The 16,920-nt window shown below is 40.0% G+C and overlaps 1 protein-coding gene across 23 annotated transcripts in view; it reads left to right on the top strand.

Annotated features, from left to right (window-relative positions):
* The window catches only part of CLASP1 (cytoplasmic linker associated protein 1), a 262,250-nt gene that overhangs the window by 201,919 nt on the left and 43,411 nt on the right, over positions 1–16,920 (top strand). For all 23 annotated transcript variants that reach the window (XM_032412342.1, XM_032412275.1, XM_032412268.1 and 20 more), the window contains 4 exons: positions 3,999–4,077; positions 5,098–5,241; positions 13,342–13,485; positions 14,245–14,351. In XM_032412342.1, the coding sequence (XP_032268233.1) occupies positions 3,999–4,077; positions 5,098–5,241; positions 13,342–13,485; positions 14,245–14,351 (474 nt within the window). The remainder of the gene's footprint in view (positions 1–3,998; positions 4,078–5,097; positions 5,242–13,341; positions 13,486–14,244; positions 14,352–16,920) is intronic.

The following is a 16,920-nucleotide window of genomic DNA, read 5'->3' as shown; positions in this document are numbered from 1 at the left end:
TTTTTTTTTTTTAATCCATTCTTTTGTTGACAGACACTTAGGTTGTTTTATATCTTGGCTATTGTAAATTATGCTACAGTGACCATGAGGTCGGGTATCTCTTCAAGATAGTGGTTTCATCCCCTTTGGTTACATACCCAGAAGTGGAGTTCCTGGATCATATGATGTTTCTATTTTTAATTTTTTGAGGAACCTGTACTATTTTCTGTAGTGGCTGCACCAATTGACATTCCCACCCACAGTGCAGAAGGGCTCCCTTTTCTCCACGTCCTCGCCAACACTTGTTCTCTCTTGTCTTTTTGATGATAGCTAGGAGCTGTGAGGTGATACCTCCTTGTGGTTTTGATTTGCATTTCCCTAATAGTGATGTTGAGCATTTCGTGTATTTGTTGGCCATTTGGATGTCATCTTTGGGAAAATGTCTCTTCACGTGGGCTAGACCATGTTGATGTTACAAGACTCTCATAGGTGGTTTTTTGCCATTCTCTTTTGTTACCCATGGTTTTGTCATCTGCTTGAATAAGTACTCTCATACAATTTCCACATTTTTTTGTTAACATATTTGTTGAAATGTTCCTGCATTTGATGAGATGAAATACCCATATCCTCCGTGAGCTGGTATTGTTTTTGTGAACGCTCAAGACAAAAACAAATATAAAGCCTTGCAAATTGATTCTCTTCTCTTTGAAAGAAATTTGAGTATTTATTTACATTCTTCTGAATACCTCAGTATTTTTAATACTTCCAACTTCTTACAAGTCACACTAGAAATTTTTCTAGCCACGTGTGATGTACCTTTTGTCCAGGTATAATCTCTGTTAGATTCATTAGCTCGGAGATTGCTAACACAGCAGTTGTAACCCTCTGGCTGTTATGAAGAAAGAGAGAGGATCTGTGGGGACTCAGAGGCATGTGAAAAACTGACCATGCGCTGTCATTGTTGAGCAACCTCTAATCTATTATCTCTACAGTTGTAGGTCCTCAACATACAAGTATTAGAACTTAAATGACCTCAGAAGACACTTGGCTGTAATGTCTTCATTATGATTTGGTGGAAGATAGAGGCTTGTGTGTCAGATCAATGAATTTTTAAATGAATAAACAAATGATTTCAGAGCAGATAATTACCATCAGTACAGTAACTTTTATACAACCCGGTTACTACCCATTGGGCGATGACTGCATATCATAGAATTTCCAAAACGGAAGGACCCTTCCTCATTTGATTTTTTTAGAGATTTTATTTAGTTATTTGACAAAGAGAGAGAGCGCACAAGCAGGGGGAGTGGCAGGCAGAGGGAGAAGCAGGCTCCCCGCTGAGCAGGGAGCCTGATGCGGGGCTCGATCCCCAGGACTCTGGGATCATGACCTGAGCCGAAGGCAGACGCTTAACCATCTGAGCCACCCAGGCACCCCTCTTCCTCATTTTATTAATGAGGAAACAGACTTGACTTGCCTTGCCCGGGTCACACTCTGTGTTAGTGGCAGGCTGGGGGCTGGAATCCAGGCCTGCTGGTTGTTGCTCCGTTGTCTGTTCCTCTGACTGCAGGCTGGTCTGTGGGCAGGCATCTTCCTGTAGGAGGGTGTGGATAGCCTTTGCGCTTTTTCTTTCCTCTCTGGCTCCCTCAGCATAAACTCCCCTGCCATCATCCCCCACGCATGCGTCTGTTAGATGTCTCTGACTGCAAAACATGCATTTGTTCCTCTACACACTGATGCCGACTGTTTTCTTTTGGTCCCTGACCCTGTAGATCTGTATCATCTGTGCTGCTACAGAATTTTGTTATCCAAATAGATCCCTTTTGATTTTCACTGAAGTCAGTGTAATATACTATATTTATTATAAGCCTTTCAAATGCCATCCCTCCTTGGGTTGAGTAAGTTTAGTGGAATTAGGGAACATACCTAGTGATACCAGTGTATCAGTGGATTTGTAAAGGTTCAACCGGGGATTGACTAGAGGGGCGAGGCTGATCCAGCTAATAATAACTGAGTGAAGAGACAGGAGGGAGGGTGATGCGTGGGCTGGGGAGCTGCCATGTTGGTATGTGGGCCCAGTGGTACCAGACTGCTCAAGAAAGGTCAGAAATGTGGATTAAGGCAACACATTTGAGGGGTTTTTTTTGTTTGTTTTTTGTTTTGTTTTGTTTTTTAATGACACTCTGAAAGCCAAATAAAACATTTGTGAGCCAGACTTGGCCTAAAGGTCGCTTCCTTAATATAGGTGAATTTATGAATGGCAAAACCATTCAGAGTTTTAGGGATGGCAAGAATGTTAAGATTCTACTCCTAAACTTTGGTGATTAAGGAAAATCCTCTTATTATTTTCCTGGATGCCTCTTCCCTTTAAGAATCCTCTTCTGCTATGGACTCTGAGAAACAAACTGAGGGTTCTAGAGGGGAGGGGCGTAGGGGGATGGGTTAGCCTGGTGATGGGTATTAAAGAGGGCACATATTGAACGGAGCACTGGGTGTTATACACAAACAATGAATCATGGAACACTACATCAAATAAATAGATGATAGATAGATAGATAGATGAGAAAAAAAAAGCATCCTCTTCTGGGTAGATTTGGTCTAAGTCTCTAGAACACATTCCTCATTCCCATTTCCTCAGCAGCTGAGATACCTAGCTGTTTCAGCATATTTAGGATCAGTCTGTGAGTCCTGGGGGCAGGGGTGAGGGGGCTCCATGCTCGCTGTGAGGGGTTCCTGAGGTATGGTAGGCCTAATTGTGATCTGCCTGTTTCCTTTCCTTTGGCTGTGCCTAACCATGGGCACATTTCCAGATTAAACACACCAGTTTATACTTAAGTGGATTCTCCATTCTCCCCTTGCTGCAGAAGAAAAGAGAGGTGTTTTGTGTGTTGTTTGTCGACCTCGTTTCTTTAATTTATAGGCAGTATGAGTCAGAGAGTCCGAAGAAAGCAGTGCATTCACTCAGCCCCAGTTCTAATAGATGTTCGCTTTGCACAGTCTTTCCTGTTAGTGTGGAAGGTGTGTCTGCATTTTCCCACATGGACACCATTCTGCACTTTTAAACTAATGCTAGTGATTGCAGCACTTGAAGGGAGAGAGCACAGATTTTTGCTAGCCAGGAACCCTTAGGGTTACTCAGTTATGTCGAAAATGTGAAGCGGCTACAAGAAATGAGCTCAGGAACAGTCCAGAAGTGGAGCAGGAGAGGGGCTCCGAAGGCCCTGGCTTCTGCATGTGTTGTAGCTGGATGGGGAGTTCCCTTGCTGGGTCTCCCATGGGCACTCTGCTGCGGTGACTCCACAGAACAGAGACCATAAGCAGTTGCCCAGTGGGACCAAGGGAGGGGACAGTGTGATTAGCCTTAGCAAGGTCGGCGGTAAGCAGCCCAGTCAGGATGTAAATTCAGATTTGGGAATTGGAAGTGCTTCTTATGAAGCAATATTCAGAAAGGTAGCTAGAGAGAAGATGAGCAGATCCCTTAGAAGGCAGGTGGGAATCTCTTCCTTAGTTTATTGCTTGGTCTTAATTTTTAAAATAGCATAACCCAAAGTAAGTGGAGTGTGTGTTTCGGGACTTTTTTTTTTTTTTTTTTTTTTTAAGATTTTATTTATTTATTCATGAGAGACAGAGAGAGAGAGAGAGACAGAGGCAGAGGGAGAAGCAGGCTCCCCGCGGAGCAGGGAGCCCGATGCGGGACTCGATCCCAGGACCCTGGGATCACGACCTGAGCCGAAGGCAGACGCTCAACCGACTGAGCCACCCAGGCGTCCCGCGTGTTTCGGGACTTTAAGCAGATTTTCCTTTTTCTGAATTTTCCATATAGTGTGTATTACTCTGGTATTTATATAAAATGAAAAGTACAATTAGTAAACTTAGTCAACTAAGGTCAGGCTTGCTTTTATATAAATTAGACTCATCTGTAATGGTATATTTTCGTTACTGATACGGTTTTACATTACTTTTTCTAATAAGCCTTTCTTTAAAACTGAGCAGTTTTTTTTTCCTTCTCTTAAACCTAGGGACTCCTTTCCATTTGATCAACAGTTTAACATTTTGATGAGATTTATTGTGGATCAAACTCAAACTCCTAACCTCAAGGTTGGTAACTATTTGTCATTCATTAGAGTTCAACCTCTGTAAGTCAGATTTGCTTAAAATGTACTTTTTTGTTCATGATTCATATTTGGCTGTTATGAATAAATCTGCTGTGAGCATCCTTGTACAACTGTTTGGGAATGTGTTCCCATTTCTCTTGGTTGAGTAGCTAGGAGAAAAGTTGTTGGTTTATTGGGTAGGTACATGTTTAACTTTATTCTAAACTGCGGAAATGGTTGCGCCATGTTATATTCCTACCAGCAATATAATGGGAGGACCAGTCATTCCACAGCCTAGCAACATTTGGGTATTATTACTGTTTTTCATGGTATTTAAACTAGAAAGCTCTGATGTGTTGAGATAAGGTATCTTATTGGAATGTTTTCAATATTAACATTCTAACACATGAAAATTGTTACCTATTTTGGAAAATCATATCTATGATAACAAGACTGAATCTGAGGGAGGGTGTGTGTTCATTTGAATGAGGTCACGTACATCAACTGTTCTTTAATTGTTAACTTTTGTTGGGGTTTTAGGATAGGCCCAATAAATAATAACCCTCTTCTCCAAAGGTGCAAGCCCATTGAAGCATCAGTGGAGAAGTTAGGCAGAGTATCAGCTTGATCGCTGAAAATGCTCCCTTGCAAGACATGGCCAAGGATGTGTAAAAAACAAAGCTAAGTACTTCACGGTCAGTGGCAGCGCTGGAAATCCCGCAGCCTGCCCTCAGGGGCTCATGCCCTGCAGGTGTCTTGCCGCATACGGGAGGAGCAGAGTGTGCCTTCAGTCTAAAACTGAAGTGGATTGAGCTATATGCCACTCGCCCTGTTCCCAAACTTACCTATCAGTCATTTCATGCTTTTGTCCCTGGTGGGCGCTGCTCCCTGTGCAAACATAAATCCAGGAGGAAGGAGGTGTCCCCTCAAGAGTATTTACTTTTCTCTGATCAGAATTCAGTTCAGAATTCTATTCAAGGGTTCATAAAGTGTGCTTAATGTTTATAATTATTGGATCTTTCAGGTCAAAGTTGCAATCCTGAAGTACATTGAGTCCCTTGCTCGGCAGATGGATCCAACAGATTTTGTAAACTCTAGTGAGACGAGGCTTGCTGTTTCTAGAATTATAACCTGGACGACAGAACCAAAGAGTTCAGACGTGAGAAAGGTATGTCCAGGAGAGCTCAGGTGCAGCTTTAAACACAGACTGTTCTCAGGCATGTGTTAGGAAAAGAAATTTACCTAGAAACTTGCAGACCACCCCCACACAGCTACACAGGATCCATTCTCACTCCTTTTCTGTGAAAACCAGACTTTGCTCTCGCCCTTATCTTCTCTCTCCGGTCCCACCTCGTCCCAGGCTTCTGACATCAAAATGAAAATCAGAAATCATGTATGATGGTTGTGTGCTTTCCTTAGGCATCTATTTTGTTCTTTTCAAATGTGAAAACACTAGTAGTTTAGTGTCTTGTGAGGCCATTGGTTTTCCATAGATCAGTTTCGTGACATGGACTTTGAGGACAGAATTGAAGATCTAAGGCTGCCCAGCCATAAGGTGCCTCACAGCAAAATGTGTCTGAAAGTTTGCTAGGAATATGAATTCCTGAGTTTAAAAAGAGCAAACAATTTTGGATTATATACCACACTTGGAACACACTCTTTTTGAGATGGGGGGCTGAATGAATGGGGAGGTAGAATTCAGATTTTGGAGCCTCCTGGACACCAAGGTGTTTTGTTTTTTTTCATCAGCAGAAGTATTGGCTACTTTCTTCAGAAATGACACATTGAGGGGCATATAACAAAGTAATATAACAGTACACAGGGACATATAATAGTACACAGAGTACCATTTCTCTTACTAGGTAGTACTTTGCCTCAGGACCATTAACAGAGATTAATTACTATATGTGAAACATTTTGTCAATTCCTGACAAGTTGTAAGCACGAGTGTAAGTTCCTGTGTTTCTCTTCCTCTCTGCCTGTCCATGTCCTTCTGTGCTTGAGTTTCACACACAGTTGTTATTCTTTTATTCTATATAGAAACTGAGTAGCCTTTATAAAGTACTCTTTAAAAGCCAGCTTTCTCAGTTCAGCTTTCAGACTGAAAGTACTTGATTTTGGTTGTGTATAATCACGAGCTTTGCTTTGTTTCTTCTGTGCCATACTCCTTCCACATTTAGCCTGACCAGTGGAGTCCTTTGGCCTTGATAATGTGGACCACTTGGGGCCAGGCAGGAAAAAAGAAAAGGAGGCTTCCAAGCAATAGCTAGCAGGAGTGGTGTATTTCCAAATGCAAATGAACACTTAGCTCCTCCTCCAGTGGAGTTCAAAGACAACAGAAGAATTCTCTGGAAGGTTTCTTTGAAAGGGTCATGGGTCATGTAAGTCCTGTGTCCACTGTGTAGAAAATTAACTAAGTTGTCCAAGGTGAAAGGAACAAGGGCAAATCTTATTCAAGCACTAATTCAAAATTATTATCAAAAGAGCATTTCACTGGCAACCTTTAATTTAGCCATTAAGCCAGTGTTGGATTAGGGAGGAACAGTAGGAGGTGGTTCAATGATTTGGTTGGTATGTAAGTCACAAACAGATACTTCTGTTGTAATTTTCAAAATCACAAGATTGGCCAATAAATACAAAAGCCTTCAGGACAGCTTTCTATCTTTAGTCATAACCTGTGTGTGTGTGTGTGTGTGTGTGTGTGTGTGTGTTCCTTTTATAATTGAATGTTACTTAAATATTCCCTCCTGTAGGGCTGAAACATACTCTAGACTACCATGATTAGGGCCTGCATGGGAGCAGCTCACTTTCATCATAACGTCCACTTTTCTCTGGATATGCACATTAGAAATTTGAACTAGAATTTATTTTCCTAACTTTTCTAAACAGGTTGTTATAGGAACTTTTTTCCTTGAGTTCCTTAGCCTTAGGTTTCAGTACACTCAACTTATTTTACTACTAGCTTAAGTCAAATATGGTTAAGATACTAAATTTATTGCCAGAAATCACATGGTTCATTTACTGTTGATCTCCAACACTTAATTTCAATCATTTTGGATCCTATAGCGTTGCTTCACAAAGCCTGGGCTCCATTGGTATTCCGCTTCTGTTGCCTGCTCTCACTTCCCCTTCCCCATCTTGAGGACTGCTTAATACCTCACCTTCAGACTGAGTTCAAACCCAGGTTCTGGGACAGTAATCCTGATCTTCAGAAAATTAGTAGTTCTCAGTCCTGGCTGCGATCAAAATCAACCTCAATTCCTGGGCTCTACCCCAGGTAATTTGACTTAATTAATAAAAAGTGTGGACAGCATTTTGGGTCTCACTGGCTCTTGGCTCATTTTTAAAGCACAGAGTTGAGACCCATTGTTTTAGAACATTACCCTGGGGTTGAACCTCAACAAATACAGACTGTCAATGTTGACCTGGTTGCCACTAATTCTCTTGGTCCCAGCCTTCATCTTGAGGAGCTGCAGGACGAGGGCTGGACTTGCTGCTCCCCAGTGCCTTCCCCACCTCCCTGTTTTCACTCACCCTGTATACTCAGCACCAGGCACAATACCTGTTGGAACAAAGTAGACATTTAATAAACATTTTGAATGAATCAGTGAATGATAAATGCCCAAAGAGAAATGATCTAATTTTACGTAGCACATCGAAGCCATCATTTTCAAAACCATAGTGTTGGAGGCCCCCTGTTTTGACCTCTGTATTAGTTTTTCTGTTGGATACCAAATCACCACAGACTTAGCAGCTTGAAACTACACAAATTTATTATGTTGTAATTTCTGTGATTCAAGAATCTGGCACATCGTCTCTGGGTCCTCTGCTTAAGATCTTAACAGACGGAAATCAAGATGTTGTCTGGGTTTTTGGTCTCTTCTGGCTCACTGCTGCTTGGCTGAATTCCATTCCTTACAGGAGTGGGGCCGAGGTGCCTGTTTTCTTGCTGACTGCCAGCATGGTGTTCTCAGCTCACAGAGGTTACCTGCCACCCCCTGTCTGCCACATGGCCCTCTCTACAACATGGCAGTTTGCTTTTTCAAAGCCAGCAGGAGAATATTTGGGGAAAAAATTTCCCCAGACGTCCAAGGTTTGCTGAAAAACCTTAATCTACACATCTAAGAGTATTAATTTTCTGCCAACAGTAGTTGGGGAGTTTGCAGACAGTATAATTCATTCTACACAATCCTATTTGGGAAAGCACTTTAAGCTGATAGAACTCTTGATTTGTTGTTAACATTTTTAATAATTTACTTTGTTTCCCTTTTCATCTCAGCATTTTGGGGTGTTTGATGTTGGAGAGAGAGGGGTGTTTAAATATTTAAGATGTTTTGAAGAGGAGGGAAGAGGCACAGCCAGAACCGGAACGCAAGCCAGTCAGCAGTGGAGTGTGCTTAGGCCCAACCTGATGGGGGCTAGCAGGAAAAGCCCCCCCTCCCCAGACCTTCACTGGCCTGCTTTATTCTCAAAGTAACCTTGTTCGTGTTTTAGGTATGGGAGCCCTGACTAGTTGTGTTGGCCATACTATACCTTTCTGAAGGTGCTGTGTTGATGTTAAGATACTATAATGTGGGGCGCCTGGGTGGCTCAGTCGGTTAAGCGTCCGACTCTTGATATTTGTTCAGGTCGTGATCTCAGGGTCATGAGATTGAGCCCCATATTGGGCTCAGAGCTGAGTGCGGAGTCTGCTTGAGGTTCTCTCCCTCTCTCAATTAAATAAGTAAATCTTAAAAAAAAAAAAAAAAAAAGATAATGTGTTGACAGTAGGAAGTAGATTCTGGAGTTTGACCTTCTTTTGACTTTTGCCTCTGCCACTCATTGGTGTAAGCTGGCACTGTAATCTCTTAATTCTTGTTTGTTCCCCAAGAATGGGAATGATATCCCTGCCTCAGGCTTCATTGGGAGGACTAGTAGAGGAAAAATAGCTAAATATTACTTCATTTACGTTGCAGCCCCTGCTCTTGGTTGTTTTGGTTTTGCTGTTGCTGTTTGTGGAGCAAATGGAGAACCTAATTTTTTCCAGCATTAGGAAGATTTTTTTTTTCCCCCATCAACCAAAGGGAATGTGGTAATGCAGTAGAATTTTTAATGGTATGTTTATATTTCAGGATTCAGAATCCTTGTGGGTTTGGTTATCATATATGATCCTCTGACATTTAGCACCTACATTGTCAGATGTGATAGCAGATTTAGCCCCCACATGTTTTGAGAGATGCGATAACTGAAAGCATGGCAAAGAAGCCTAGAAAGTACAAAGATGCTATTGCCTGGAGCAGGAAGATGACAGAAACCTTCAGAAGGTGAAATTTCTAACTGAAAAAAAAAAATTTTTTTTTTCTTTTCTAGAGAGAGGGAGTGAGGGAGAGAGAGAGGAGAGGGAGTATCTTATGACCCTGAGATCATGACCTGAGCCAAAATCAGGAGTCGGACGCTTAACCAACTGTGCCACCCACATGCCCGTCTAACTGAAAAATGTTCAAGTCTGATTACTGGTAGGCAGCGTGGCCTAGCCGCAAAGCTCAGGGTTTTCCCATCAAACAGGATTTGAGGCTCAACTGAACTGTGACGGGCTCTTTCAAGAAACGAGTTGACCTTTTTGGTCTCCTTTTGACCCTTTCATTGCATAAGGCAAGAGTGCTACGACTGCTGGCAAGGATTATGGTTATTATACACCTAGCACATGATAGAGGTTTGAAACTGCTCATTACTGTTGTTATTCTTCCTGTTCCTAGCTGTTAGATTATATATACCTAGGTGATTTTGTAAAAGAAACTAAATACTTTCACAGCTTACAAATAACCCTGGTTTAAGCACTTGCTTCTTCTCTCATTAAATCCTACCGCCTTTCCTGTTTGTCAGTCCCCGCTTCAGCGTAGTCGAGTAGGTGAGGATTTCCCCACTAGGTCAGCTTCCACCTGCTCTGGGCCTGGAGAAGGAAACTTGGAAGAAAATTGTAAACAGGTAGATTTTAAACTATGTACTAATTTGAAAAAAGACACTTCACTGTTTGCATTTTAGATGATTAATACTGATTACCCTTGTCGAGACACTGAAAAGATTTTGAAGAAACCTAAAATTCATATAATACTACGTGATAGTGTGTGTGTGTGTAAATGCTTGTGTTTTAACGTGTTTTATGATTAACTCCCTGCCCAAAGAAATAGCTATGTTGAGTGTAGACCTCTACCTTACTTTAGCAGAATGGTGAAGGAGAGATACTAAATGAGAAATGTCTGAAGGTGTTGAGATACCCTTTCTTTGGTGATTTTCTAAAGCAATTTTTAATGACAATCTGGAGGGAGCAGTAATCGTTTAATAAATGAGAAAACTTCTTTCCCTCCCCGAGTTTAAGTTTTCCCCAATTAATACCAGTGCTGAAGCATTTGTCAAAGCTTTATTGATCTCCTGTCTCAAAGAATTCTTTCCTGCTTTAAAGGCAGTTGATAGCCTTGGGAGTGCTTTCCACACAGTGACAGTAAGATTCGAAAGACCTTTTGCCCTCACCTCCCAAATTCTCCTGTAGGGGTGTGAGTGGGGATCATTTCCTTGTAAGTTGCCATTTGATCTTGGAAATCAGTAACCCTAGAGTTGTCCATTAGAAAAAGTCAGCAGCAACCTTGAGTGTTTTGTCTGGCCGCTTATCGGCCCCACCTCTTGTGGAAAGCAAGAGTTCAATGATGGGACAAGAACAGGGGCATACTCTACTCTTTGATTCATTATTGCACACGAGCTATGCTGCAGGCTTTTTTAAACGATTCTCTCCAACTCAATCCCCATATTTGGAATTATTACTTTAAAGAGAGTGTATTGATGGTAATGATAAATATAACCCAGTTTTCTTCCTTGCTTGGATTCTAGTATTCTGACTTCTCACTATGACAGAGGGTTGTAGATAAAATATTTTAGGACCATAGCAGTCTCATTCCTTTTAAAACTGTGACATAAAGTATTTTTAAAAGAACATATTTAAGTCATACTTTCTATCCATTTCTGGAGCTTGGACATCATTAGAAAGGGTTTTACTTTGAAAACAGCTTTAAACCTAAGGGTGACTTTTGAAGACTGTATAGAATCATTTACCTTTTGTATTTTGGAAAATGTAAAAATAAATTACACTCATTTATATATATAAGTCACCGCAAATGTACCATCTTTCCAACTAGCTGTATTTTCAAAATACCCCGTTTTTCTGTTTGATTTATCAAATTCAACGTTAGGGTTATTGAAAGAGAAGTTTCTTTAGTGGGCCAGAAGTTAAAGTCGGCTGCACCTTCTTTTCCCACATGACTAAGAGTCGTTAACAGCATGTAGCCATGAATTAGCACAATTTCTGGGCAACCCTCTTGTTCCTAAAAGATCCCACTAATTTTAGAATTTGCTTTATGAAAAACCTCAAATTACTTTGTGGTGTTGGATATCCTGTCATTCTGGGAAGAAACGCGGTTTTTAAAGTCAAGACAGTGGCACATTTCACATAAAAATATGGTATTCAAAAATATACTGTTACATTTTATAATTTTCAAATATCATTGTCAGTCATTAAAAAATAAGTCCCTAAGCTTTCTTACTAAATTGGCGACATTTTTTCTCCCTGCTAAATCAAGTCTGTTTTTTTCTGTCTCTTTGAAGTGCAGTTTTTTCTGCATGCATTTTTTTCCCTAACATCTAATAAAATGGTTTTTTAAATGCACAGGTTACCTTGCATGAGTTTTGGAATTTGCTCCTATACAAATATACAGATCATTGTTAATATATATTACATTGGTGGTGAAATAGATTCCTTCAGATAACTACTTATTAAGAATGTTTCAATAATGAAATGTAAAAATGTAAATTTTAACACAATCAGTAACAATGTGTTTTGCCTCTGTCATGAAAGCACACAGGCCCCTTGGGATTTAATTTGGATGGAAAAGCTACTAATGACTATATTTGGAGGTCAAGGGAAAAAAGAAAGATACTTTTGCCCAATGCGGTGCTTAATAATGCTTTTGATATGTCTAAAAAGTAGTTTTTGATGTTGTAAAGAAACATTCTACTGATATTTTAAATTTCATAATTTTTATTTTTGGTTAAATATATTTGAGTCTCTGGATTATCTTTTTTTTTTTTTTCCCTTCTCCAGACAAAAATAATAATTTTGCCTTTACTGGATCCAGAATTAATTTTAACATTGTGAAAGCATTGAACTATTTTGTGGTGTTTATTTCCAGAGCCTTTCTAAGCAAATAATATATTTTGTAATACCCTATATCATGGAAAAAAATATACAGAATAATTACTGCAATCCTAAAATTAGAGTGTGTTGGACAGATAAATGTATCCTTTCAGTCAGAAGATGTTCATAATGTGTTTTTCTTTCTTCTGACTCTCAGAAATTTGTAAGAAATGCCATTATTTACTAAAGTTTTCTCTTGGCATAGTTTTTCTAAATCAAAACCCTTGGAACGAATTTCTCAGGCTTTTTTAGTGCCTGCTACTACTTAGTACCATAGAAAGCACATAACTTGCTGGAGAAACCTGAGTCTCATTGGGCTACTATTGCTTCAGCTAACTGCTTTCCCACCTTGCTGTCAGAGTGATCACCAGCAGTCCTGCAATATATTGTCTCAGTTAATAAAGAAAAGTAGAGCATTTGCCAAAACACAAGAGTACATTTTAAATTTGTACCATAGAAGTCTGGTTTGCTGCCCATGGACTGTCTCCTCACTTCATAGGCATAACAGTTAGGAGTTCTCCGGATGTATTTAAACTCTTTTTCTAGAATTTCTCAGTCCCTCGGAGTGGCCTTGAGGAAAAATGTTGCTCAGATAAGCCGTTGGCAGCTCATGGAGAGTCTTGTTCTCCCCAGGATGCATCGGGAGCCCTGTCCAGTTCTGACTTAGTAGAGTGAACCATCGTCAGCCTTTTCACGTTCTTGGATTGTTTTATTTATGGATTTACCAGCTTTGTGCCTAGTGCTGGACAACACAGGAAAAGTCATTTATTACAAGCATGCTATGGAAATCCAAGGCGAGGGCGTGAAGATGAAACAGGGGTGTATTTTCCAGATTGAAGGCAGGCTATTTATAATTGATGATCTTATTTTATCCAGATGCCTTTTGTTTGTGTTTTTTTTATGACAAAGGTGTCCTCTTTGTTTTGTTTTTTTTTAATTATTTATTTTACTCATACAAAAACATTTTTGTAAAACAATTTTAATGAAAGTTTTGACCAAAATATGCTATTGTCTATTATATAAATTAATCAAGTGTTCTTTTTCCAGGCAGCACAAATTGTGCTGATCTCTCTGTTTGAATTGAACACTCCTGAATTTACCATGTTACTTGGTGCCTTGCCAAAAACATTCCAGGATGGTGCCACCAAACTCCTGCATAACCACCTCAAGAATGCCAGTAACACCAGTGTGGTGAGTGCTTGGTCACAATTGATACCTCTGTACTGATCATGACCTCTGTGAATCCCTGGTCTAGACGTGCTCTAATAAAATGGCCAGCTTTCTTGTTCTCTTTTAGTAGATTGTGGGCATCTGGAGGGTGGGGGCCGGGTCTGATCCTGCCATATTCCCAGTGAATGAGTGAACTTGATACTTAAATATGGCCTTTTTCTTACATGAGATTGTTCAATCAGTTAAATTTTTACTTGGTCATTTAGTCATTTATTCGTTGAGTTACTTTCTTCATATGTAAAGATGGAAGTGCTCAATTTGTATCTGTTAATCTAGCATAGCTGACATCAGTCATTCAGCTTCAGGAATCCCTACGTGACAGTTACCCATTTTGGGTGTATGTGCACTTAAAGTTGGCCTTAATGATTCTTTAAAAAAAAAAAAAAGTCATCCCAATTGTGCAGATTTTGCCCTTTTATTTACATGTGGGTTAAAAAGCTGGGGGTCGGGGCGCCTGGGGTGCACAGTCAGTTGAGCATCTGACTGGGTTTCAGCTCAGGTCGTGATCTCATGGTCATGAGATCGAGCCCCACATCAGGCTCTGTGCTCAGCGTGTAGTCTGCTTGGGATTCTCTTCCCTCTCCCTTTGCCCCTCCTGCTTGTGCTCTTGCCCTTTCACTCTAAAATCAATCTTAAAAAAGAAGAAAACCTAGGGGAAAGGGGGCACTATAATCTATGTTTAGCCCTTGAATAATGATGCTTATTCTGTTTTCACACCAGGGCTCTCCGAGCAATACAATTGGCCGGACTCCCTCCCGACACACCAGCAGCAGGACCAGCCCCCTGACCTCCCCCACCAACTGTTCCCATGGGGGCCTATCTCCCAGGTAATGCCATTTCAACAAAAGCGAAGAAACTAAAGCACCCCAGTGTCCAGCCTATTTCTAGGTTTTTAGACCAAGCTTAATAGCAAAAAATGAATGGGTATCAGGAGACCATGGGGTTCTAGTCCTCACCCAAATCTTAACTATATAATCTTGGGCAAAGCAGTTGACTTCCATGGCGAAATGGCCAATTTGTGCTGAATGTTCTCAGAGATTCTTCCAGCTCTGAGCACTCCCTAGTAACTTAAAATTTTAAAGCTAAATTTACATTTAGTACTGTTTCACATAGAAACCATTTAGAAATTCATCACCTATTCTCCAAGTGCTAGGAGCACCTGAAGGTATTTGTCATCTAAATAAATCCCCTATAGTCAGTCCACACATAGCCTGGGGTAGTTTTCCCACCAAGCAGCTGTTCCAAGCATAGTTGCTGTCATCACAGGCTCACGTTTGAAGCAGACTGCTGCTCTGGAGAGGTATTAAGAACCTGAGAACTAAAATTGGATCAGCATTTTCAGACTTTTGTTGGGACCATGCAAACGTTGGTCTTAGAGAGTCTGAGACAGTGACTTAAAATCAGAAAAATGCTTTGTCTCGGGATCTTCAGACTTCCCCATCTGCCCAGAGCCTTTGGAAGTCTCTGCAGGTGACCCCCTGGCATGTGTTGGAGTCTCTCATGGCCTCACATAGAGTAGTGGCCCTAGAAGCCAGACTTCATAGTGCCCGGACCTGTGAGGGTCATACGTGCTGTGTTTGTCTACCAGAAGTCCAGATCTTTGCGATCCCTGGCCACAAGGATCAGGGGGCTGTGTCTTAAGGGGTGTTGACACCAAGATAATAAGAACATACAAGTACTGCCATCTTCTTTAAAGGTTACCTCTTTAGTAGGAAAATATAAAAATACAAGTGCCTTTAAATTTATTTTAGATTTTTAAATTCCCCAAATCTTCCATCCTTACCAGTAAAGTTCTCTTTAGTTCTTCAAGTTATATAAATATTTGGAACATATGAAATTTGTATTTTTCTGTTGGTGAAACAAAATATTTTATATACTTATAGTATGCTACTGTTTATATTGCCTTATTTCTAATCCCCCTAAATCCCCCTGGTACTATATTTAGGTAGAATGAAGAATGATGTCACGTCTCCAAGTTTGGTCTGTGTTGTCATGATTTTAGCAGGCGGTTATAATTAGATAGTTGACATCAGAAGTGAATGAAAATATGTCTGACTTTCCCCAGGTGTGACTGAGGCTCAACCAACTATTTTTTTTTCATGTTAATATCTGTATCTAAAGTATATGACTTACAGGGTCCAGTGTTAACAGTAAAATCAGAGTTTTCTTTCTTGGGGTGGAGGGCAGGGGCAGGATTTTGTGGAAAGCTTGAATTCTCTGTAAATGGTTGCTTTTGTCTAGAAGTAGTACTTCTGCACCATTAATTAGGAAATCTTCCATAATACATAGTTCATACTTCTTATCTTTTAGTTCTTTCATTATTAGGGTGGCACATTCCTTAGGTAATAAGCAAAAGGTAAAACGCAAGTATTTTTATTCTATGTGCTTGCTAGTCTAGGTAAAAGACTGGTGGAGGCCACTGGTGTAATCCATCCGAGCTAAGAATTGGCATGGTATTAATCTTCACGGATCCCCAGATTATTAAAAATTTTACTTTTCCAAGTCACCATTCATTTTTAGTTGGCCTGGTCTTAATTTTTACTGTCAGGGTTGCCGGTTGGTGGAAGAAATGAAGAGGTTTATTTTCAGTATTAATATCATTTTCAAGATGAAGGCCAAGTGTGACCTAAATGTTTTCTTGGCAACAAATTCTGCTTTAGGGAATTATTTAATTGTGTGGCCTCTTTATTTTGTAAATGAATGTGCCCTCAGTCAGGGCATACCTAGCCAGATGGCCTTAGTCAACAACTTAATTAAACTTAGTAGAAGTGGTTTTTCTCACAACTAAAACTGTCCAGAAGTAGGAAAAATGGCCTCCTGTCATTATATCACTGGGAATATTAAAGTAGGCCACATACTTTCACCAGGATGATTATAAAAGCTATGAACTCTTGCATTAAATAGGAGAATGGACTAGGTTACCCATTCCTGGGGAAACGATAGACAAGTTTTACCACATATAATCTCAACAGTTTTTTTGTGCAGTGCTCTTGAAGCATTTACTTTCTGTGAGCTGCCATTCTTTCGAATCATCTTAAACATATGATGTTAATTTTTTATTCTTAAGAGGAAAAGTTACCAGTTGTTTGTTTTCAATCTAATTTTTTTGTATCAAAACGAACTAGTATTTTTTTAGTCCAAAAATTCTACACTAAGATCGTGGTGTGTTAATAAGGAAATATTCTAAAATGATGAGCAAATCTAATTTGATACTTTTAAAAAAAAAAAAAACCCTACAAACAATGAATCATGGAACATTACATCAAAAACTAATGATGTAATGTATGGTGATTAACATAACATAATAAAAAAAAGCAAAACAAACAAAAAAACCCTAGTGAGGAAGTTGTTTTTATCACCCCAGTAGTCTTAGAGAAAATCATAGCTAGCATGTTA

Source organism: Phoca vitulina, unplaced genomic scaffold (genome assembly GCF_004348235.1).
Source record: "Phoca vitulina isolate PV1807 unplaced genomic scaffold, GSC_HSeal_1.0 scaffold1, whole genome shotgun sequence".
In the NCBI taxonomy this organism is placed as follows: domain Eukaryota; kingdom Metazoa; phylum Chordata; class Mammalia; order Carnivora; family Phocidae; genus Phoca; species Phoca vitulina.
The sequence above is the reverse complement of the archived record's forward strand: the minus strand, read 5'-3'. Positions and strand labels throughout refer to the sequence as shown.